Source organism: Neophocaena asiaeorientalis, unplaced genomic scaffold (assembly GCF_003031525.2).
Source record: "Neophocaena asiaeorientalis asiaeorientalis breed wild unplaced genomic scaffold, Neophocaena_asiaeorientalis_V1.1 scaffold6, whole genome shotgun sequence".
Classification (NCBI taxonomy): domain Eukaryota; kingdom Metazoa; phylum Chordata; class Mammalia; order Artiodactyla; family Phocoenidae; genus Neophocaena; species Neophocaena asiaeorientalis.
The window spans coordinates 2,029,778-2,056,306 of NW_020174424.1; the positions used below are offsets into that span (position 1 = coordinate 2,029,778).

At 39.6% G+C, this 26,529-nt stretch overlaps 1 protein-coding gene across 4 annotated transcripts in view; it reads right to left on the reverse strand.

Moving 5' to 3' along the window:
- Window positions 1–26,529, reverse strand: part of LRP2 (LDL receptor related protein 2) — a 190,112-nt gene that overhangs the window by 150,917 nt on the left and 12,666 nt on the right. For all 4 annotated transcript variants that reach the window (XM_024756639.1, XM_024756637.1, XM_024756638.1 and 1 more), the window contains exon 2: window positions 1,922–2,029. In XM_024756639.1, the coding sequence (XP_024612407.1) occupies window positions 1,922–2,029 (108 nt within the window). The remainder of the gene's footprint in view (window positions 1–1,921; window positions 2,030–26,529) is intronic.

Sequence of the window (26,529 nt, forward strand, 5' to 3'; positions counted from 1 at the left end):
AAATAATTTATTATTTCCACAGTTTTCTTGCTTTACAATCTTCAGCAGGTTCTCTGAATTGCAATGTATGTATCATAAAATGGGGACTATATTTTTCTCACGGTGTGCTATAAAAAAAAGTAGAATGGAATATTACTCAGCCATAAAATGAAACGAAATTGAGTTACTTGTACTGAGGTGGATGGACCTAGAGTCTGTCGTACAGAGTGAAGTAAGTCAGAAAGAGAAAATCAAATACCATATGCTAACACATATATATGGAATCTAAAAAAAAAAAAATGGTTCTGATGAATCTAGGGGCAGGACAGGAATAAAGATGCAGATGTAGAGAACGGACTTGAGGACACGGGAAGGGGGAAGGGTAAGCTGGGACGAAGTGAGATAGTGGCATGGACATATATACACTACCAAATGTAAAATACATAGCTAGTGGGAAGCAGTTGCATGGCACGGGGAGATCAGCTCGGTGCTTTGTGCCCACCTAGAGGGGTGGGATAGGGAGGGTGGGAGGGAGACGCAAGAGGGAGGGGATATGGTGATATATGTATATGTATAGCTGATTCACTTTGTTGTACAGCAGAAACTAACACACCATTGTAAAGCAATTATACTCCAATAAAGATGTTAAAAAAAAATAAGTAGAGTAACATATGTGAAAGTACCATGTAAATAAGTTGCGAGTGATTGTCATTGGTATGTTTTTATCATCATCGTTATGGGACATTGATAAATTGTGGGTATGACTGCTCAATTATCCCTTTATCTCAGAACACACTGTTCCTGACTTTCTGCTCCTAGTGTTTAACCTAAAATGAACTCAGTAAGCCCCAGAGGAGGCAAATAGATAGCACTTGATCATATCTCTACAAATAGAACTACTCCCTTACTCAAAGTGTGGTTTCCAGACTAGCAGCATCAGCATTACCTGGGAGCTTGCAGAAATGCAGAATCTCAGGTCCCACCTCAAACATGTGGAATTAAGCCCTACACTTTAACAAGCTCCCCATGTGATCCATTTCTGTATGAAAGTTTGAGAAGCACCTTATAGGACCTAATCCCCACACTTCTCCCATTTTCAAATGCATCGTCATCCAAACAATACACCAAAGTTTGTCCTGTTGTGCCACAGGACGGCCAACGATTCAAAACAAATTTTCGCCTCCTTTCTTGGGTTTTGGATGATAACCCTTGCCTGTTCACCTGTCAGAATGAATGAAATTGCAGTAGTGTGATGGATCACCTATGGCAAGGTGGGAGAGCAATGGACATAAGGGTTGGGATTAGTGCACCAACTGGGAAGCCTTTAATAAATAATTTAGCTTCTCTGTGCCTCAGTTTCCTCATCTGAAACCTGCCTCAGAATATTGTTGAGAGAACTAAATGAAGAAATATATGAAAGTGATTTTATAATTCTTCTCTAAATTAAAGAGTTAAATTGGGGGTTTATAATATTATCACGTTTTTAACTATTATTTAAAAAACATAAACCACACTAGCCCCTTCTGTGACCTCTTGATAGTAATGCACACAAGTTCTACTACCTCCTTTTTATAAAAACAGACCCTTCCTTGAATTACAAATCATAGCAGTACAGACAACATTATTTTTTTGTTCTTCTTAGTGCACAAAATTTGCAGACTGAATAATCTGAAATAATCATTTATAGGCTTCAGAAAACAGCTCAGAAAGTTGGTTCCATACCAAGGTCATGGGATAAGAGTAAGATAGAAATTGATGTGAATTGAACCTCGTGATCAAAAGGGACTGAATTCTTAATGCCACCAGTTCTCTATCTCAAAAGATTGGAGCTCAGTCCAATCTACTACTAAAGGCACAACTCTTTCTCTTTGTTACAGCTGAAATGACCATGAAGCACTTCTGCTACTCAGAACAGAGCTTAGCCCCACCGCTCTTCACTTACGGCAGCCAATTTCATCCGAGCCATTCGCGCAGTCTCTGGTCCCATCACACCGCCAGGACGCAATGATACAAAGCCCAGGTTGGCACTGAAACTCATCACTGTGACATTCTGTAATCCCACAAGCAAGAGAAAGCCAGTTTGAAAAGTTACCCACACAGATATTTCAAAAAAATACACATTTTTGATGAAAACAAAAAATTATTCAACTAATTAGTAATCAAAGAATGTAAATTATTTATACAATTAGGAAAACATTTTTATGATTATATTCTGTGTCAGGGTCTGCAGGAAAGTCATTTTCACACACAGCTGACTAGAGTGCACCTTGAGGTAACCAATCTGGAAAGCAATTTGACAAAAGGTATCCTGCTTTTTAAAAGTGCTTATTCTTTAACTTAATACTTTTACTTCTAGGTAATTTTTTTTTCCCCTTAAGGAACTAAGCAGAGAATTAAAGATTTATGTGTAGAGGTTTTCATCATAGCATAATTTATAATAAAGGAAATTGCAAACCTCGTAAATGTCCAATAATATGAAAATGAATAAATTTTCTTATATCTATATATATCATATTAGGAACTCATTAAAATAGTTATGAAGAACTTCTAAATGATTTGGAGAAATATTTGTAATATTTCATTACACATTATAACAAAGACAAGGACGCCAAATTTTACCTGTAACAGAGTCATATATAGCAGAAAAAAAGCACAGAAAAGGCCAGAAAGTTAAGGGTGGTTATCTCTGATACCATCATGAGTAACTTTTCATTTGTGGGACTGTGCTTTTTTCAGTTTGCCACCGTACAGTCTTTTTAAGTGCCTTTTTATTACTAAATCATATACATCAATTTATGGTTCTTCATTCTTAGATACAAGACCAATATTATGGCTTTTTGGTTGTAACTTATTTGTAAGATGCCAGGTACGGCTCTTCTCTGCCAACCAGCAGAGGCCAAAAATAAACAAACAAAAATCTCTGCAGCCAATCAGAGTGCACAAACTTGGCAACAAACTAGCCACACTTCCAAGTGGCAGTGATATCCCCTAGTGATACCAGAAAGTGAATATAACTTAAACAAGTTCATTTAATTCAACCAGTATATCCTGCAGTTTTCCTAGTTCTCCCCAGGGGACTAATTTGGCAGTTAGCGATCCTCTGAGTTTCCCCAAATATCTGACCAGCAACCTCCCCATACATTATGTGCCAAGTATGAATTTTATTTTTAAGAGAGCAGCCAACACCAGCCCAACGTGGAGAAGACTCAAAATTATTCTTTCACAAACCCATGGTGGTAGAGGAATAATTCGGGGGGTTGGAAGAATAATTATACTTTCCCCATGTATTTAAGCAATCATGCTAAATTACCCATTTCAGTGTTTGACTAATTAAACTGAAATTAAGTAAATATACAGATCAATTACCTACTCCTAAAATAAATAAACAATGTGCTATCCTGTCTTGTGTAAATGCAGGCCTATCATGAGCATGACATAAACACAGTTAAGTGATCTATTCCTAGGGGATATAGGCTACTTTGTTCATGGAATGTTCAAATCTGATTGTCTGGTAGTGACATACTGATTTATAATGTATGCTGCAAATGGTCAGAAACTTTCCTTGGCTAAATGGTGGTACCGAGTGGTACAGGAATACGTACACCCAAATACCTTCTATAGACTAATGCATGATGGTGGTTGGTGGTGCAGGTCTGGGGTTGGTGGTGCAGGTCTCTTATCAACTACCTTTAAAACACAACAACCTCCCTTGCAAAAATGCCCCTAAGGAATGTACAAATTCACTCTGGAATCCCAGAACTTCTCATTGGATTTTGTTCTACAAAGCAATATTTCCATGAGAGATTAGAGGCTTTGGAGGTTTAGCTATTAACACAACATATATTAAATCACTTTTATCAATTAGGTCTATTGTTAGAAATCCAACATAATACATTTGTAAATTCAGTACATTTGTTTCCCTTAGTATCTCATAATTTCTGGTTGAAAAATTATAACAATCTAAAGGTCAGTCTACCTACAAAGAGTTTCCTCTTGCTGGAAAAATCATACACTTAGAAACTGAGCATACTGAAGCAAATTCTCAGAACAATATACTGCCTGTTTTCAAATGCATGTAGAATTAGTGTTATTTCTTAAGCAACATTTTTGCTTATTTGGTTTTTTTTCTTTTTTCATTTCTTAAGCAATTTTTATTACAAGTCAAATTTTGAGTTTGTTTTTGCTAAAATATGAAGTTAAGCACATCATGAAAAGAACACAAAATAGATACCCAAAAGTCATTTTTTAAGCACTTCAAAGTCAATTATTTAAAAATCACACATTAGGGCTTCCCTGGTGGCTCAGTGGTTAAGAATCCACCTGACTGAGGCAGGGGACGCGGGTTCGTGCCCCGGTCCGGGAAGATCCCACATGCCGCAGAGCAACTAAGCCCGTGCGCCACAACTACTAAGCCTGCGCTCTAGAGCCCGCAAGCCACAACTACTGAGCCCATGTGCCACAACTATTGAAGCCCGTGCGCCTAGAGCCCGTGCTCCACAAGAGAAGCCTGCTCACCGCAACGAAGAGTAGCCGCTGTTCGCGGCAACAAAGACCCAATGCAGCCAAAAATAAATAAATGAATTTATTTTTTAAAAAAATTCCCAATGCTAAGCCCAGCAGCTGGCATTATAGGGAAAAAAAAAAATCACACATTAAAAAAAAAAAAATTTAAACTGATAGGGGAAGTTTTACAATTATGTAACTCTTTCTAGTTAGTATTTTTCACATTTGACCTCCCAAATACTCAGTTATCTAAAGTAATATATCAAGCCCAATTCACTCAACTTATCAACAGATCCATGGTAATTCATTTGTCAAGTTCATCTTTTCAATATTAACTTCCATGCCTGTTATAACTCCCAAATGACTATTGTTTGGAAACATCTCTGCAGAAGAACAAATGGATACTCTATCATTTGCTGGGTGGCATCTTAGTAATCAACCGAATGCTCCACTAGTGTCAGAAGACTGTCATCCATTCTATTACAAAGGAAATATGTGTTGTTGAAAAACAAACTGCTAGTATAGCACAGGGAACTCTATTCCATTCTTTGTAATAAACTATATGGGGAAAGCATCTGAAAAAGAATAGATATATGTAGATATATAACACAATCACTTTGCTGTACACCTAACACAACATTGTAAATCAACTATTCCCCAATATAAAATACATTTTTTAACAATAATAAAATAGAAATCAAACAAAAATAATAATAAAGTTCCAAAACAGGCAAAAATAAATTTAAAACAACACACACTGTTAGTGAAAAGGTCTAGATCAAGCTTGATAACAATTTCAGCTGCCCCTGATTTCAACTGGTTTGTATGCACTTTATCTTCTGAGAGTTTTTTTTGCACAGTCTCCGGACGCACAGGCTCAGCGGCCATGGCTCACGGGCCCAGCTGCTCCGTGGCATGTGGGATCTTCCCGGACCGGGACACGAACCCGTGTCCCCTGCATCGTCAGGCGGACTCTCAACCACTGCGCCACCAGGGAAGCCCTGAGAGGTTATTTTTTAATAAGTAGCCTTTACTCATAACCCCTCCAAAGGTTACTACATATTATCTATACTTCATTGTTTAATAATTTGAAGTCCAAAGAAGGTGGGAGTGGGGGAATTTCATACTTTGGAGCTAAACATAGTTTATGAAAGAAAAAAATCTAAATAGAGCAAAATTTAACACTTCTTTCAACAAATGCTCTCTAAACATCCATATTCAACCAATCCATTTTTAACCAAGAGGTAATTTTGCAAACAATCTTTTATAACTTTAAAACAGTCTCCCTCTAGTAAAAACCAAAGAGGAAAACATCATAATCCACACTGAAATAAAAACCTATCATTAAGAACCAGGCAGTCATTGACAAGGAACCATTAGAACCAAAGGGACACCCTACTTTCCCAGGCTGGCCCTGCCTTTCCCCAAAATCAAAATAGATGGTGCAAAGATGAAAAAACTATTTGTGTGGTACTTAAATGGTATGCACCATTCTAAGTACTTTGTAAACTTTTTGTAAACTTTGTCATTTAACCTTCATAACAACCCTACAAGATAGATGTCATTATTATGCATATTTTACAAATAAAGAAACTGAGACACAGAGCAATTCAGTAACTTGCCCAAGATCAAATAGCAAACATGTGCAAAGCAAGATCTGGATCTGACAGTTTTGGTCCAGCATCTGTGCTGTACTGGCTACCAGTGCTCTATGTTCTCTTCAAACCAGCAAAAAAAAAAAAAAATTCCACCGAAAAAATGAATGTAAAAATTTGATTATTTTCCAAAGTTGCTATCAACATTCACTGGATTCATTAACTGGACTGGTCTGGAATCCACACCACACCATATGCTCATACAATACAATTGGAGAAGAGTAGTCTACTTAGCAACAAACATTACACATAAAAACAAAGGAAAGTTTGCAACAATCAAAAGCAATGCAAGGAGGGAGGGGTGTGGGGGAGGGATGTATTGGGAGTTTGGGGTTAGCAGATGCAAACTATTCTACAGAGAATGGAAAACAAGTTCTCACTGCATAGCACAGGGAACTATATGAAATATCTTGTGATAAACATAATGGAAAAGAATATGAAAAAGAAGGTATACATATGTATAACTGAATCACTTTGCTGTACAGTAGAAATTAACACAACACTGTAAAACAACTACATTTCAATAAAATTTTTTTAGAAAAAGCAATGCTGGAAAAGAAAAAGAAAAAAAAGCAATGCAGGGAAATCAAAAAAAGTGTTTCAATCTCTTCAAGAAAAATTACAATAGACATAGGGATAAACTTGTTTTTCAACGTTATAGTGCCCCAAGCTGGAGAAAAACAAGAGTAATCCTTTCTTCATAAATAGCCATAGCCCAAGCTTCCTGGTTTAAGTGTTGGACTAAGAATGTGTTAAGATAAGATACTGGAGTAACAGATAATGCCTAGAGGAGGGAAGAAGTTTGTTTTTCCAGAAGGGGCACAGCACGGAATTGAGAGCACCACTTCTGTATCCTTTACAAACTCTGGCACAGTGCTAGGCACATGTGGGACAGTAAACACGTATTCACCAGGTAATGAAGATTTCTCTTTGTAAAATTACGTATCAGAGATTCATAAAACCATCAAGGCAAACAATGAGTCTTTTAATTGGAGTTTACTATCTTAAATCTATAGAAAGAAAAATGAAACCTGGTATAATTTGAAATAGGAGGAATATCTAAAAGTTTTAAATTCTTTTTTTTTTTTTTTTTTTTTTTTACGCCACCAGGGAAGCCCTAAAAGTTTTAAAAAGAGAAAAATATTGAGTCATACTAATGTTTCATTCTTTTTTGAATTTTTTTAAATTTATTTATTTTGTTTTATTTTTGGCTGCACTGGCTCTTCGTTGCTGCGCTGGGGGCCACTCTTCATTGCGGTGCGTGGGCCTATTGCAGTAGCTTCTCCTGTTGCAGAGCACAGGCTCTAGGCACGCAGGCTTCAGTAGTTGTGGCACGCAGGCTCTATGGCACAGGCTCAGTAGTTGTGGCGCACAGGCTTAGCTGCTCCGTGGCATGTGGGATCTTCCCGGACCAGGGCTCGAACCCGTGTCCCCTACATTGGCAGGCGGATTCTTAACCGCCGCACCACCAGGGAAGCCCCGTAATGTTTCATTCTTTTGCCCTTTCCTTATAAGAGTTTCTTTTTCCTCTCATGAATTCTCTTATTAGAAGAAAAAGGCAAGTCGTGGCCAATGGAACATTGTCCAAAGTTAACAGAGTAAGGTAATTTCTGTGGCAAATCCTACTTTCCGGCTAGATCCTCTAACATGTGCTGGTCTTTCCAGACACTTTTGGTCTACCTGAGGAGGCCCATGTGCTCTTTTTAAAAACATGTAGCACCGAGTGGCACTTTAATAGTCTTACCTCCACTGAACTCAAAGAAATACATTCCTTAATTCACCCATAATTTTTACTTCACTTTTTCGGTACTTTGTTTTTATTCCCTTGGTATTGACAGACATACTTGTGATGTTTATAAACTGGGTGATGGTTTACTACAATTCTCACACCTTGTCCACACCAACAAGGCCAGTCCCCTTTTGAAGATTTAAAGTCACTTGCCAATTTCCAAACTTGACACTGCAGCCATGACAGCCAAGGGTAACAAACTGTCTGGAGACCCTGCCCTGCCTAATGTCAACCGGTGGAAGAGCCACCAACTCAACTGATGGAACTGAAACAAGACGGGTACAGCAAACCAGCCTGCTACTCTTTCTGTACAACGTTTTAGCTGCCTGGTTTTCAGAACAGTTCGCCAACTAGGTGGCCAGAATTATTCTTTTTTTTTTAATCCAGTTTACAAACAACTGAGTTGACTGCTTTTTCCAAATTGTTTCAGAGCCCTGATGTTTTGATAGAGGAAAACAATATTGATATTGAGAGGACATTTCAAGAAGTCAAAGACTTTGAGGGAAACCCACAAGCCAAGCCAGCTGATGTGTGATCATGTACACACATCACTTAAATGAAATTTTTTTAAAAAAAAGGACCAAAAGAATATGATGTCAGATTCAATAAAGCCACACACGAAAAAAAATCATACCCACTGTGTGGAAAACTTTGTTCAAGGCTTGTGGAAGAAACAAAGAATAAGATATGATCCTTTGTTTTAACAGAACTTACAAATTTATTGGGGACAAAAGTTACTTATGCATTATAAATTAAATAGCCATGTAACAACAATAGCTGCTACTTGTTGAGCACCTACTATGTGTTGGACAATATAAAAAGCTTTATACACATCCATTTTTTTTTTAGAGATTTAATTTTATTTATTTTTGTCTGTGTTGGGTCTTTGTTGCTGTACATGGGCTCTCTCTAGTTGTGGAGAACTGGGGCTACTCTTCATTGCGGTGCGTGGGCTTCTCATTGCGGTGGCTTCTCTTGTTGTGGAGCACGGGCTCTAGGCGCATGGGCTTCAGTAGTTGTGGCACGCGGGCTCAGTAGTTGTGGAGCACAGGCTTAGTTGCTCTGCGACATGTGGGATCTTCCCAGACCAGGGCTCGAACCCATGTCCCCTGCATTGGCAGGTGGATTCTTAACCACTGCACCACCAGGGAAGTCCCTATACATATCTATTGGATCCTCTTAGAAATATGTGAAGTGAGATTTATGTTTATTTAATAGAAGGGGAACTTGAATCTCAAGGGCATTAATCAAATTCCCACAGATGCAGAAAATGTCAAACTTTGATTCAGACCCAGGGCCTGTGTGATTTCAGAGCCTGTGCTCTATTCCTCAACCCCCATCCCACAAAACAAATGACAGCTTTCAATCACCCAGAATTTATTAATTGCCAGCAGTATTTTAAGTGTTTCCCATAGATTATCTCACTTATCCTCACAACAATCCTATGAGATGGTACTAATAGCCCCATTTCATAGACGAGAAAACTGAGGCTTGACCAAATCTCACAACTGGTAGGTGGAGAAGCAGGGATTCACACCTAGGTAGTATGACTCCAAAGTTGTGCCTTATGACAGTAGATGATTTCGTTCCAAATAAGCAGCAGAGGTAATAAGAACCAATTGGTCTCAGGGAGAAAAAAATGAATACCACAAGATGATGCAAAGAGAGAGGCTTCATGAAGGAGAATAAGACTGCACTGGGCCTGTGTGAAAGAGCAGGACTTGGCGGGGGCGGGGGGGTGGTGAAGGAGGGACCATGCTTTGTGCAAGGGCCCAAACAACTTCAGGGAGGCCCAGCATGGGTGAGGGGGGAATAAGCAGGCCTCCACGGCCCAAGTGCAGGGAACCTCTTCTAAAGTGGGGGACAACCACGCTGGGGAGATGGGGAAGAAAGGGCCTTGAATGCCAAGAACAGAGTGACATGATCAAATGGGCTGAGAGTGAGAAAGCTTAGAAATCTCTAGTGCCAGTAACTATATTAAAACTAAAAGTCGCTCTGGGTGGATGCAAATCCGAATGAGGATATAGACTTTGGCCATGAGAAGGGCTTGGGCTCCTCAGAACCCTGCCCAGAGCATGAGCTCAGTGAACAGGCCGGTGGGTGGTTCACCAAGAGGCTCTGGCAGGGATAGGGCTCACCCTGCAGCCCCTCCAGTTGCCCCAGGCCCGATCCAAAGCAGCTCCAATGCACGGCAAATGGCCAACAGTTTCCGCAGGTGCCACCCAAGGCCTCCTAGTGTCCTGTTCTCTCCAAGTTGAATGCGTGTGTCTGAGCATCCAGCATGAGGAATTCAGCCAGACCTCGAGAGACAGAGGATCTCAGAGACTGCTGAAATATTTGCTTAATAATTTTTAAAGTGCCTTTTCAGGGATCCAAAGCCGGCAGAATAATAAGATGCACTACCAGAGCAGCCTCTCAATTCTGAGAAGTGGGAGGTCACATTTCCACCTTTCCTAACTGAGCTATTCCTCACGCATTTTGTTTAAACACTAGCTACCTGCCTTCCTCCCCTTTCCCCATCTCTTCCACATCACTTCTTTTTCACTGAGCACCTCCTCGACCTAAAACCCGATGGTTCATCGGCACTGAAGCGCATTATAAATAAAACCACGCTTCTCAGGGGTTCCTGACAGGACGTGATGGGCAGGTAGGATGGGATAATTATTCAACTGCCGTGGGCAAAGCAGGATGTCTAGCGTCCCTGGCCCCTGACAGGCGGAATGCCAGTAGTGCCCATCCCCTGTCCCTGTGACATACATGTCCAAACACCCCTTGAGAGTGGTGGTACCACCCCCAGTTGAGAACAACTTAGAACCTCTAAGCAGCATGGACGTTCAGAGCTCAAAATGTCTTAACCCACATGAAAGAGACCATCTACGAAACCCCCTGTAAATAAAAAAATTCTTCCCTCCTAAAGATAATAAAATTTCTTAAGCGGCGATCGCACTCCCTCCCACCCATCAATGAGAGGGCCTGAGATTGGGCAATCTCATGCCGCAGCTGCTAGTACTAGCACCTTGAAATGAACTCCCCTGGGAGTGTGGTAAAGCATCTCAGTTCCAGGGAGGCCTGCTTCACCCTGGAGAGCTCCACAGGGCATCCACAGGCTTACCCATTCAAGGGTGGGGGGAGTCACACAAAAAAACAAGCCCCAAATCTGAAGTCCTCAAGCAGTTCTTCACTAATGGAAAAGGTCATTGCTATGAAAAACAGTCATAAACACACCTGCCCATGGTGCAACGTCTTCCCATCTGTGTAGTTATCAGAACAAAAGAAAAAACTTTTTTCCAATGTCCTCTCTCCACCCCTGCCACATACACTCACAAAAAAATAAAGATATGAATTGACAATCATCTAAGTGCCTAAAACATTTGAAAGAACCTCTGAGTTTTGTCCAAGAACACTCAGCAACAAAAACTTTCTGCCAGCCATTACCAAACACTGAAACTGTGTTTGTATTAGTCTTTTCTGTATTTCCTCATATAATCCATGCAGTGTTTTCTCTATCAGCTGAATCACTGAGGTTCCTATAGGTGGACTCCTCCTCCACATGAGAGAAAACTAAGTCCAAGACCTTTGTCCCCACTCCCCCGCAAGGAACTAACTGGTTATCTGATGACCAAAGAGCTACATTTATAGGATGCTGAAAAGACCACCATCCAAACAGAAGAAAATTTAAGATAGTCTGCCTGCTCTGGTTAATAAGAACCCAATGAATCAAACTCCATGAGAAAAGAGTACAACACCCTTCAACACAATGTTTTAACATGACTTGTACAAAAACTATAAATCCCCCCATTTAAGAGCTGATTTCCAACCTCAACCGCCCAGAGTATTCCTATACAGCTTACTGATTAGCAAGATAAATTATTGGAAGATGGTTGAACAGAATCAAAAGCTAAAAAGGAAAATCACACACATGTGAGAAATAAGTGACTACACAGATCTCCAGATAGGCAGCTTTCCTGCTTAAGGCTTATTACACAGGGTGTGATAGACCCACTCTCAATCCTAACACAGAGTTTATAAACAGCACCAAACCAGGGTTTTTCTGATTAATTAGTCCCAAGTGTTGAACCACACGTCACATCAATACAGGTGTGTTAAAGCTGCAAGCATCACTCCTGTTTTGGTCACCTTAACAAGCAAATTAGATCACCGGGTTATCAAGTGAACAATGGCTTGATACCAGAAGTTACGACAATAGCAGCAGAAGCAGAAGAAACTGACTCCCAACTGGTGGATTTGGGGATGATTCTCTATAGTCACAGGGCAAATCATTTGTAACTACTAAACGGATCTTCTGGATTGAATCATACAAACACCTTTTTGTTCTGATCTTATTTTAGTTTTTCTTTAACTTTTATTATTGATTTTATTGAAGTATAGTTGACTGACAATATTATATTAGTTTCAGGTGTACAACACAGTGATTCAATATTTTTATAGATTATACTCCATTTAAAGTTATTACAAAATAATGGCTATATTTCCTTGTGCTGTACAATTTTTCCTTGTTTTCATTTAACAAACACTTTGCTGTATTCTTTATCCCTTACTCTATGTTATTTCATTCTTTTTTTTTTTAATTAATTAATTTATTTATTTCTGGCTGTTTTGGGTCTTCGTTGCTGTGTGCGGGCTTTCTCTAGTTGCGGCGAGCGGGGGCTACTCTTCGTTGTGGTGCGCGGACTTCTCACTGTGGTGACTTCTCTTGTTGCAGAGCACGGGCTCTAGGTGAGCGGGCTTCAGTAGTTGTGGCACGCGGGCTCAGTAGCTGTGGCTCACAGGCCCTAGAGCGCTGGCTCAGTAGTTGTGGCGCAAGGGCTTAGTTGCTCCGCGGCATGTGGGATCTTCCCGGGCCAGGGATCCAACCTGTGTCCCCTGCATTGGCAGGCAGATTCTTAACCACTGCACCACCTGGGAAGCCCTGTTATTTAGTTCTTGACCATTCACAATAGTTACACCAATAGGCTCTCAAGACATGAAAAGGGAGAAGAGGCAGAAATAGAGGAAGAAAGAGAAAAGGGGAAAGAGGAAGAGAGAGGGGGAGGAAAGGAGAGATATCGAGGTCAACAATTAGCATCCAAACACTAAATTTAATGAGACCTTGCATCTTGCACCCTAACCACAACTTGATACAAAATGGTAACTCATTCTTATCTAGCTATGGCCCAAATCCAGGCTGGAACAGTTTGTAATTGCTAAGTGGGTTTATGAGTCACAAATTTCAGCTAGGAACTAAATAAGCTCTCATTCTAAATGTGTATATTTTCAGAAAGTAGAGATCAGATATATTTTTATATACAATACACATAATTTCATATATGTGTATGAAATTTACTCTGAAACAACAAATACTTACGCATCCATAAGCAAGTCTGATGACAACTCTGACCAGAAATGTTGATCATGGTGGGGCTTATGGTGGCTTATCACAGTGTTTACACACTGACTTTTATCAATTTGTTAGGAGACTAGTTGAGGTGAGCACACATGCATGACTCAACCTTCATGATTTAGTTATGGCTATGTATGGCTTCTGCCAACAACAAATTCTCCTAAACTCTTAAGAAATACTGTGCAGCAACAATGTGAAAATATTTCCGCCAATAAGTTTAAAAGCCTGTTCCTGGGCAATAAGTACTGATAACCAATCATCTGGTAAACTGAAGTCAACATTTTTAATACATATGTATTGTGTCATTAACTTTTTTTAAAAAAACTGGTTTTGTTGTTTTACAGTGTTTTTGTATTTTTTTTCCCTTCTAGTGGTGTTCTATCTCAGAAAGGATTTTATAAGCAGAAGCTCAAAATTCTTCCACCATGACCTGATATATGAAAAATAAAGAACAGAAAAAGTAAATGAGATTAAGAGACCAAAAGAAGAGTGATAGTAAGGTGGCAAGAATTTATTATGATTCTACCAATAACAGAGCATTATTCTAAAGTGTGACCTCCTAAAAGCAGGAATAAATACCTCTGTAATCCCAGTGCCTAGCACAGAGCGTCCTAGTACCCAGATGACCCTCAATAACTAAACGATATATGATGCATTGTAATATATGGGTGAAGTTGATTTCCAAAAGGTGATAAAGTCATGAGATCATGATGACTTGTGTACTTTCTTAATAGATCCTGCTGTTTAGAGCCACTGTTTCTTCCAATCTAATTACCAACTGAACAATTATCTTCCATACTGACCCTCATGAGAGTCCAGAAAGATTCTTAAGAAGTCAACTCCAAATCCTTAGGAACCTATTTATATGTCCAGGTCATTCTCTGCTATTTCAATAAAGAATGTGACTTCCTCTCCCCCCCGCCCCACCCATATTATACAAAACATTTATATCCAGCATTACTCTGTAGTAGAGAGTACTCTATACCCTCCCCCACAAAAAAATGGGAGGGAGAAAAAGAAAGCTACCGGAGAATATCTGATTCCACAAATCAAAATTTGTAATTTTCATTGTAAGCAATTTGCTAACATAAGCACAACTTTAGTTTCCCTATAGAGTCAAAGGTAAAGCTGATTTTGTTAACTTGAGAGTCTATAAAATAGGATTTATTACATTTACAAAGATTTTCATGGTAAAATGACACGAAATTTCCTGTGTCTCCTCTACTATACTGATTTTAGCAATTGAGCAAAAAGAACTTCAGGACATGCCTCACCAGCAGGTTATCTGTTAAACCAGGAGTTCTTTGGCCCCGGTTTGTTATGCCTGGGCTTAAACAACATTTACGGGTCTCCCAATGACTTCCAGGCTCTATAAATGTCATCACTTCATGTTATAATGTGAAACTCAGTAGCTTGTTGACACAGAATCAACAATATTATATTGTCACCCACTGATACCCAATGTGTAATGAAATGGTGTTTGGGTTTCTGACTATATATGGTGAATTTATAATTCCCCCAATATTAAGAGCAGCTTAAATAAAATTACAAGTTTATCTGTAATGACTGTCAAAAGCAGGAAGAAAAAAAGTAGCGTATATTTCCTAAGATTTCACCTAATCTGTATTTTAAGTATCAATAAGTAGTGACAGTAAGAACTTATTGTCACAATAAACAGAAACTGTTAACCATGCATTAAAATAGAATCTTAGAATTCTAATGCTGGAAAAATGTAATGGTTTCAGTAATAAACTATACTAGGAAGTACATACAATAAAATCTCTATTAACTGACACAAACAAATTAAAACCATTGTTTACTGGAATCTTGTCTGCATTACACTTTTTAAAAAAGTAATTACAAGAAAATAAGCTGATATTAGGGATTTGGTCAAGAACAGAGTTTTCAGTGGCTGCCTTAAGTCTGGAAATTGGGCATCTAGAATTATACAGTGCTGACTTAGACAATGAATGAATGAACTGATATTCAGAATATAGGTTCTTAGGTATTATAATAAAGACAATTTAAATCAAGTCCAGTAAGAAATTCAGATTTCTCAATAAGTGCTGAAATAAGAAGATAGTGATGGAGAAAATACTAGACTAAGAGCCAGGACACATGGGTAGCACTGACTACTGTCTCCATATCATTCAAAAAGTTCCATGAGGGCAGGAACTGTTTGTTTTATTCAACATTAAATCTTCAGTCAGTATTTGTTGCTTAACTGACTTGGCTTGGTGAACTGGGATTTAAACTCTGATACACAGTTTCCTTACCGGCAAAGTTTCTGACCTGCAAAACCAGGTTCTGGTGAGGATTAAAGAGGTCCCTGTAAACCACTAGCATAAAGCCTGAAGTACAGCAGTCCCTCCATGAAGGGTGGTTCCCTCCTGGGCACACCCACTTCTCATCCATCTCAAACATTCTAACAGCCTAGGAAGGAAAATATTTGGGGACCAATGTCTTCACCAGATAAGACCTGTTTGTTCCCTTAATAATTAAATGAGAGAAAACTCCCAAAGCCTGAGCCACCTTGCCTGTGGGAGGCTCAGTATTTACAGGAAGGACGGATGGTGGTTGCCTGTCCATGAACAAAGTAGCCACTGGCCCAGTCTGAGGTCAAGGGCAAGACTGAAAATCAAGATTTATCCTAGGACACACAGGTCAAGCTAGGGCCAACACCAAGCTTGCCATTGGTTTCCTATTTTCTTCTTTATGCATTTTCCTATTTTCCTACAACAAGCATTTTTATTCTTCGTCTATTTTAAATCACTCAATCTCAGGTGAGCCTCTGGAGTTTTCATGTGGAATACCGTAAGTGTATAATTTCAACACACACACACAAAATTCGATGATAAATATAGAGGCTTTCCCAGAGTGGACTTTAAATCATTATACTGCATGTTAAACTTGGACACGGTGACCTTTTGATGGTCATAAAAGTATTCCCACTGACCTCAGCGCTCGCCTCAACATATGGCACAGAACTGAGGACATAAAGAAATCCAGGATTTTAATCAACTGAAGCTAAGCTAAAAAGCTCTTCATTTAGAAAGCTCATAAATTCTCCAGGGTGTAGGTTCAAAAAAATGAAATTTCAAATTCTTCCTTAAAATGCTAAGATATTCATTATCCTAGTTTCTAAACGTTCTCTTACGTAATAGAAAAATGCTACAAATGCACACATTCTTTGACTAAAATCATTTGTGATTATGCCTTGCAATACATTCGAAGGAAAACTTGATTATCACCTTCAGTTATTACCTTCTCTCTGGTTGAATAAGAATGGATTTACGTGAACCTAGACACCCAGCCCTTCCAAAAGGAGGAATAAAATATCCCATCATTGCCATGACCCCAGCAACAGGCTTCCCTCGTAATGAAACAGAGAGATCTCACCACCCTCCTAAACAGTCTCCACCTCACAGAGCAAACGCTCCAAACTCAATTCAATCCAACAGCATGTTGAGGGTCTGGGAGACCGTTTATCTATGCGCTCTCAAGGAGACAGAATAACAACTGTCAGGTGACTCCGGTAAAGACAGCAAACACACAACAACTTTGGCTGTCCTCCTGCAAGCCCACACAGCCAGCCCACCTCCTGCCAGAAACTAAGTGAAGCCAGTTCTTCCCTGAGAAGGACCATGGTCACTCTGATTACTAAGAGCACTCAACAGCTCACTAAGCTTGGTCGGTAAAGTTACAAAGAGGCAAAAGCAGCTTAAATCTAAAAGGCTCTTCTGATAGTCCAGGAATGAGGCGATTAGGGCCTTATCTAGTTAAAGGGTCCTACCTCTGCTTCATTTCCCTCACCCTTGTCTAAAAATCCTTTCCTCTCTCTCCCTTAGATCCCCATAACGTGGCCAGAGTTTTCACGGCTCTCGACCCTGAGCCCCCAAATCTGCACCCAAATGAACTTATTCACAAGAAAGTTTGAGTTTTAAAGCCTTTATGGATACTGGTACTTTCAGCAGAAAACAGGAGGCCCTCAAAGAAGTGAATTTTCTAATTGTGGCATTTTAGGCATTTCTAATGCCCAAATACCTTCCTCGCCAGATTGATGGCACAGATTCTAGGGGGATAGAGGATCTTATCAGGGCTTCTAATGTGATACGTGATCAACTGTCTTTGCTGATACCAGAAACCTCATCGGCAGTGAGACAGCATTTTTCCATAAAAGCACAGGCCATTGAAAATACAGTCCAAGGGTTTCCCAGGAGAACTGGTGACATCTCAAATCAGTGTAATGTGTCTTAAATTAATCTGGACTGAAGAAAAGGGCCCTAAGGAAATATTGCAAAAGGAATGACTCCAAAGGCCTAGAGAATCAAGTAACAAATGAACATGATTTATTGAAACACTGTAGTATTGGTTCTTTTGTAAACTGAAACCCCTTATCTACGTAACTCAAAGAACTCCTTCCATTGGAAATACAAGATTCACCAACTCCACCCAACGTGTATGTGTGTATCTGTGTATACATGCATGTACATAGATACACACACACACACACACAACCAAGGAAGCCCAACATTTCAAAGCTTGCTGACTAAGGAATGCACTTGATATGTTTTCCTGGAGGTGTACTTTTCATTACACCTGTAGGAATGCATCTCAAGTATAGGAGTCTATATTTCCCTTCTTTCATTCAGCCCAGCATGTCTAAAGCTTTTCTACAGAAGTTTAAGAGATGAAGTCTGAATAACCAGATGGCTGAATGCTTGATATACTACTCTAAGATTGGGGGGGTGAGGAAAGGGAGGGAAGAGGAAAGGCTGCTTAGAAACCCAAGCAACTTTCTGGAGAGAAGCCCCTGAAGTCTACACCTGGGTTCATACTCCAGCTCCACCTCTTCCTAACACTATGGTGAGTGAGCATGTTATTTAATTTCCTTGCCTCTGTTTCCTCATCTAAAAATGAGGATAATAAGAGCTCCTACTCATAATGTTAAAATGGAAATAGTGTAAGAAGTATGGGCCTGACACATAAGGACATGGTCAATGAACGTTAGCTATTGTTACTATTTTTAGGCAGGTGTTTTCTGATCCTTTAAACTCTATATATGGTCCCCCTTTGAATTTTTCAGGGTTTTGTTTGTTTGTTTAACATATATTTGCTTATATTCTAGCACTTCTGTATTCACAATCTGCAACCCAGTTTGAAGATCTTTTTAAATTACCCTAATTAGAATTATAGCTTATTGCCCCAAAAAAGCTGATTTAATACAGAAATTTCATATCATCTACTTACTAAATTATCGCTTCTATTTTAAATTATACTCTCTCCTTAACTATTTCTTATATCTGAGGTTCACAAAAGAAAAACATCTATATTCAAAATAAAACTGAACTAGAAAAATAGAACTTAATTCACAAAGATAGGCAAGTTTTCAGGTACACATCTATGCAGTTTCAAAAATAAATCACTATTTAGTGAGATAAATTAACTCTGCTAGTTTATTTCTCTGGTTGATAATGCCTCTGTTTTTAAGACATTACAGCAACTACATTTCAGATGTTTAAAATGTTTAGTAATAATTTAAAAGAATTCATGTTTAACTAAATAACATTAACCAGTTGCCTAAGCACAGATATCTTAGTCCAATATTGATAGTGACAATATTTATTGAATTACTGAGTTAGACAATATGGAATTTTTAAGCCCTGATATTAGTATCTACAACCTAAGAATTCTCCTCACTGCAGCCTGAGTGTGGAAACTGTTTCTGACTCTCGATGACATTTTGAAAATGACCAAGCATAAAGGAAACAGAGCCCACACCTCACAGAAGGAAAAGTCCTGAGCTTTTCAAAATATAAACTGCCAATGCAGTAGCACCACTACAGCAACCACTGAGAAAAGGGGATTCTGATAACAAAGCAACTATAGAACAAGCAATATTTCTAACCTCAAAATCAGACTCACAGATGCATGTATATAGTATACATCTCTATAAAGTCAAAGGTTAAAAGAGACATTAAAGTCAAATTCCAGCTTTCTTTTGGTGCAGGCTATGTGCCTACAATTCCCTTCTTATCCTTTAGAATCATTAAAAATAGGCCTTATCCTTCTTCCATGTGATGGTCCTTTGAATATCTGAAGAGAGAGCTAGCCATTGTTCCCCTGATTCTTCTCTTCTCCAAAAGAAACATCCCCAGTTTTTCTATCATTCCTCCCGTAACATGGTTTCTGGTTCTCTCATCATCCTTTTTTCTGTCCTCCAAATTCAGTTCAAATGTCTTTACAAAGATGTGGTCCTCAAAGTGTAACAAATGCCCACTGTCACCTGACCATCTATGGCCAGGACCACAATAGCCTACCACAATATTCATTCCCCTTCCTCTTCAGACACAGAATCCCAGTTTTATTCAGGTGAAGAGTGTGTGCAGCCAAAAGGCTATATTTCCCAGACTTCAGCTAAGTATGGTCACCGGAGTAAGTCTTGATCAATGAGATGAAATGCAAGCAATAGGGTTACGTAGGACTTCTGGGAAGTCTCCTTTAAAGAGCGACGGCATGCCCTTCTTTTTCCTCCTCCTCCGCACCTAGCATGGAGCAGAAGTAGCTATGGCTACAGAACTATTTTGGACAATGAGGTGACCTTAAGGATGGAAGCCACCAGCAGGGGATGGTGGAGCAAGAAGATAGGTACCTAGGTCCCTGATGATACCATGGAAGTACCAAGCCAGCCTCCTATTGCTCGTTACGTTAGTGAGAAACAAAGCCAAACAAAATCCTCTCTGCAACAGTGATCCACAGTAGAGCATGCCTATCACCTCCCCTGGGGGACGGAGTTGCTTTACTACAACTCATGGAGTTCTTAAAAGAACTTTCCTCTAAACAAAGATTTCTTGAGCTCCTGCTTACACATGGCTCTGTGCCAGACACAGGATACCAGAGGAAGCAGGCATAACTCTTAGCACCAGTGGTCCTATTCTAGAGGAAGAGATAAAATACATACATAAATAATTGTAATTCATGGTGTGATGATAAGTGCTGTGAGAGAGGCTCAGATAACATTCAGTGGAGATCAAGAAAGGCCCTGTGGAGGAAGGTGCTTTTAAGCTACGATATGGGGGTCTGAGGGGAGGGTGTGCCTGGCAGAAGGAACAAACTGGAACTGGCAGGAAAGTGTAGGGCATGACCAAGAAGGAGGCACATTCTTCATCCTATGTCACGGACACACGCCTTCAAATTACCAAGACTGTGCTTGAAGCAGGTTTCCTTTTATGTGAAATAAAAAATAAATTTGTAAGATCCTGGCACCCTCTAAAGCCACGGAGTGCCTCCATGGAGTCAGTTCAATTCACCAGGCATTTATGGAGCACCAACTGTTTTGCTGTCAAATGAGAGTTTCTCCCAATCCATAATGCCACCCTATTTTTTTTTTAATGTCATCAAATATTTTCCATATTTTAAAAAATACTGGAAGGTGATGCTTTGCCAATATTCTCTGGAACTAGAAGAAATGTTTCCTGGAGGTGGATCCTGAGATTTGATTAACTGCAAGTGCACAAAGAAAATGTTTTTCTCCTTTTCCGCTTATACTTGCGAATTAAAGTTAAATATGCAAGATCCAGGGCTTCCCTGGTGGCGCAGTGGTTGGGAGTCCGCCTGCCGATTTAGGGGACACGGGTATCCTCCACTCCGGCTCAGTTTGCACATTTGTAAAATGGGGACTAAATGCTATAATTCTGGTGACTATATCCCAGACACATAATAAGTTTCAACAAATGTCAGCCCTTATTACCAGTATTTATTCCTTCCTGCCTCTTTGTCCACTCCGTATCAACCAATATGGGCCCTTGGTTGACAGAAGAAATATTGGCATTTGGGACTGGACGATTCCTTGTAGTGTGGAACTGTCCTGTGTGTTGCGGCTGGTTTAACATCCTTGTCTGCCCTCTAAATGTTAGCAGTGACAACCAGGGACTGTGACAACCCCAAAAATGCCCCTACACATTTCCAGATACTCTGCAAGGAAGCTGTACCAACTAGGAATCAATGAACAAAACCAAGGAAAACATCACTTGCCATACCCAATATGCTAGAACTTTTTCAGATAAGGGGATTCAAGATAATACCATCAAGTATTTATGAATGTACATTGAAAACACATGTCTAATATTCCCATAAATAACACATATGAACTTATAAAACAAATAATGGGGGCTTCCCTGGTGGCGCAGTGGTTGAGAGTCCGCCTGCCGATGCAGGGGACACGGGTTCGTGCCCCGGTCGGGGAAGATCCCACGTGCCGTGGAGAAGCTAGGCCTGTGAGCCATGGCCGCTGAGCCTGCGCGTCCGGAGCCTGTGCTCCGCAATGGGAGACGCCACAGCAGTGAGAGGCCCGCGTACCGCAAAAAAAAAAAAAAATGGTAATTATCAAAAACAGCAACAAATAAAAGCTTTTTCTGTATTCCACAATGACTCTTTCTCCCTCTGGTCACCTTCAGGTCCACAAGTTTAGTTCAACCCTTATCATCTGTCTCTCAGATAATTACAGTAATTCTCTAATTTAACTGGTTGATCTGCTTTTCCTCATGGCAAAAGCATTATCTTCCAAAAAAAAAAAAAAAAAAATCTAAGTCTAACCATTGTGCTTCCCAGCTTACATTTTTTTCAAAGGCACCAAACTGCTTAGCTTGACACACAAAGTCCTCTAGTCTCACCAGAGTCGGCTCTCCCAGCTCCATCTCCTGCCAACACACCCTCCTCAAGACTCTGTTCAATAAATAAAATAAAATTCAAAAAATAAAAAAATAAAGTAGCGGACTGGTTAGCTTAGCATACATATACATTTGATATAGGGAGTCAATTTCTGAACTACATCTAAATCCACACTGGGAAACAAAAATATTTCTTCAATTAGGATGGCTGCTCTTTTGATTAGAATTAAAAAAAAAAAAAAAGACTGTTCAAATAGCAAATCAGGGCTCTCTTCCCTGGCTCTTGGCCCCCTCAGGTCCACTTGACTTCACTCCCTTCTCTGTGCTCCCAAACCTCTATGACAACACCTCTCACCTTGTAGCACAACTGTTTGTGTACATGTCTTATTCATCTTTGTGTCTTCAGTTCTGGACCCAATAGGCTCTCTCAGTAAATGTGGAATAAATATGTCAATGTATTCACTGTAATTATGAACCAAATCTGGATTGACTGATAGCTTTTCACCTCTTAAACTTATCACTGACTCTTGTCTATTTTTACGGAATAATAAGGAACTGTTATAACATTGACTATGATTTTTACGTGGTCTGATTAAAACTTCTCACAAAGCCAAGTGTTCATCTTTTAACGTACTCTTCCCTCTGGAGAGCTTTCTCCTTGACCAGAGGGCACACCTGAGCTCTACTTAGACCCATGCTTCTATCATTCTTGTTCTCAGAGTTACAGAGACATCACCAGTAAACTCTGCAGAGGACCAGGTTTACAGGAAGTAGGTACAGGTCACACGAAATGGAAACACTGAGTCCATTGAGAAGTTTGAAATACTACGTAACATGACATTTGGGGTCTGTGCTTTCAAGCCCTAAAGGTGAAAGTCCAAATAAATGTTCTTGGGGGGTAGAAAGGCAAGATACAACGCCTGTCTTCTAATGCTTCCTTGTTTGACAGTTCCCCCTCCTAAAAAAAAAAAAAAAAAAAAACCTGTATTTTTTCCTCAACAATTTCTATGGATAGAGAATGTGACAAGTGATTCCTTTATTTCAAAAGACACAGCATGGTGGCTGCTCTGCTGCATTGACCTAACCAAGAGCTGGTCAACTATGAATGATTTAGCACCAGGTTCCCTGTGGGGTTAAATGTTTACTGAAGGCTCACCAAGTGCCAGGACCTTGCATGCTCACAAGGTCCTTTAAATATTCCCAGGAACCTGTGGAGTAGAAAGTACTAAGTAGTCCAGGAGACTGAAGCTCAGAGAGGTCAAATAGCCCAGAGGGGCACATCTGGAACGTGACAGAGCTAAATCTCCAAAACTCCAACAACACCAGGCAGCGCCCCAGCACCAGAAAGGTTTGGCCACAGGTGAACTACATCCAGGGAAGACCCTTGAGATTGAGGATCCTTGGGTAGGTGGGGAAGGGGGCAGAGGGCGTGGCCAGAGAGCTTCCATAATAGTAGGAAGACCCCAAAATTTTGCTTAGCAGTCAGAGATGTAAATTTACATCACTGGTTTCAGCTCATTCCCACAATTGAGGCTGCCTTCTATACTTTCAAGGAAACTGTAGGAATTTTCTCTTTATAAAATGTGAGTGATCTTAGCATTGAATTTTTGCAAATACGTAAATATATTGTAGCTCCTCAAAAGTTATTCAAGATGACAAATATTCCTTCTAGAAGGAATCCTAAATAACCCTATAGCATCTGTCTCACAATGCAAATCCCCTGAGTGTTCAATGCCTTTCAGAAAATGCAATGGCATATTTGAGGGCATGGGGGACAGGTGGGTAATGTTCCAGCTCACATGTTTCAGTGGAGACCAAGACATAATCATGTAAGCAGGGAAGGGAATTTTCAATTATAAAGATTCTAAAAAGAAAGAACATTCTAGTTGTATATTTGCATGGCATTTTAAACCTGCAATCAAGCTTTACTGACTAATGCAATCACTATATCCCAACATTTTGATAAATTCCTTCTAAATAGAACACCTAATTATCCATTAAAATTTATCTCTAGCTCAAAGCCGAATTCTGTTTCATGTTATTATATTCCTCATTCACTTTTCACATAGAAAAAAGAAAGAAAATAAAACATTAAAAACTTCATAGTAAAAAGCTTATCCTGGAGTGAGTTTCATCATTACTTGCTACCTCCATTCTCCCTTAATGTTGCTATGTACATACTTCTTAAGTTTCATTCCCCTAAATCTTTTAAAATGTGCTGAGATGAAGGAGCAAAAGTGTCCTTTAGCCTGACTTTTCCCTAAAACCACATATTAAAAGGTACTCTGGTGTGTTCCTCTCGAACTATAACCAGCTAGTTCTCATTTGTCAGGTTGGCAGGAAGGGAATGAGATGAGGAGAAAAATCTCTAATTTGTCATCAATAAAATAAATCAGGAAATAAAGCCTTTAATCTTAAGAATATAATTTACTGATTTAGTCATTTATTTACAAAATTGATGGAAATTGTTAACAAGGAGTTAATTAATTTAAGTCACCTGATTATCACAGTTAATTAACCACACTGACTTAATCTTCTTTGAAAACATCAACTAATCATTTCCCAGGTGTCAAGGGGTAAATCGTTAAATAAAAAATAAACCTCTGTCCTCCTCTTCAAGGGAGATTTCTTGCGTGTGTTTTCTTTGCAGATTCCAATCTAGCAACAAGCCAAGTTTAGGCAATTTTTTTCCTATATGGCTGAAAGAGCTTCCATCTTTCCAGTTTTTTCCTCCATACAATAAGGGGAAACCAGCCTTGCAAACTTACCATTCACCCATGTCATTTTGAATTACTTCAGAAATGAGCTAGAAACACTTCCTGAATTAAAATGAACAAATGAAAGGCAGAAATTGAGGCTTTCATGTGGGAAAGTGAGTTTTCAGAAAAAGAACTTAGAAACTTTATTTGGAGGGTGTGACTACAAAGGAATAGCATAAGGGAATCGAGGGAGTGGGGGGTTATTGAACTGTTCTAATCCCAATTGCGGTGCTGGTTACATGAATATATACATGTAAGAAAATTTATAGAACTATACACACACCATTTTAGTCTACGTTAAATTTTTTTTTTTTTTTTTTTTTTTTGCGGTACGCGGGCCTCTCTCACTGTTGTGGCCTCTCCCGTTGCGGAGCACAGGCTCCGGACGCGCAGGCCCAGCGGCCATGGCTCACGGGCCCCGCCGCTCCGCGGCATGTGGGATCTTCCCAGACCGGGGCACGAACCCGTGTCCCCTGCATCAGCAGGCGGGCTCTCAACCACTGCGCCACCAGGGAAGCCCTACGTTAATTTTTTAAATAATAAAATAAAGCACTTCATTAAGGCTAATATTCAAGCCCACCCGTATGAAAGCTGTAAAATCTTATTCCCTTTTACACAGATAGAAAAATTAAGGCCAATTACTTGCCCCCCACCTCGAAAAAAGTGGAGGAGGTAGGGAGACTAAGGAAACCAACCCTGTTAGAGAAAATCAGAAAGAATCCATCCTATGTGTCTCGTGTCAGTCCACTTCTCAATTAGTATATCCACTGCTTCTTGGCAAGAAAATAGAACCAGTTGTCTTTGATCTACCAATGCAACCCCAGTGCAAGAAGGCCCTGAAGGGAACCAAAGCCCCAGGTCACAGTGACAAACCACACTTGGACCTCCTAGAGAAAAAGAGGGCTAAAGGGCCTCGATCAAATACCGTTCCTCTTCCCTTCACTTTCTCATTCCTTCAATCAAAGCAAAATGCTTGAAAAATAAATCTGGATTACAGTGGGATTTTGTTGCACATATTCACAATGAGCAACGACTATTAAAGACCTCTTTGATTTCCCTTACAGGGAAGTGAAAGTGTTCAATACACTATGCATCCTTCTTAGCTCAAGTCCCATGTTCTCTCCTGTCTGCCCTGCTGGGTTTAATTATTTACAGCAAGAAGCATCTAATTTTTGCTGTCTCCGAGTTAGTACATTCAATTTTTAAACCACGCATTTTGTTTTTCACTAGAATCTTAGCTTCCAGTGATTACTTAGCAAATTCTTTCAACACCTCGCTGCACCAAATATTAGGGGAGAAGTAAATTTTTATGCCAGAAGTGAACTGGAAAAATAATTCAAAGTGGTGGTACATAAAAAGTAACCATTTAGCAACAGATTTGGGAAATGTGTGGATTTCACTTTATTCATTTGCAAACTTTTTTTTATTGCATACTAACTAAGGAAGAACACTGGATTTCCTATCAATAGTCATCATTATGGTCTAGAAAAATTATAACTTCCATTTACACTAAATCCAAAAGCTTCCTCTCAACGCTACCTGATGCCGATGAATCCCAAAGGAATGACTGATAGAGTGTTGCAACTTTGTTGCTTTTAGGATCAACCTTTCCTTTTGTTCTAACAATCGTATTTCAGCTCAGCTCATTAGAGGAAGGAGACGAGAGCCTTACTAGAAAGTAAGAAGTGCTATCTTTGACATCCTTTTGACAGATTCACAGCAGAAGCTCCCCATAATGTCACCCTAAGGAAAAAGCACAAGCAATAATATCTTT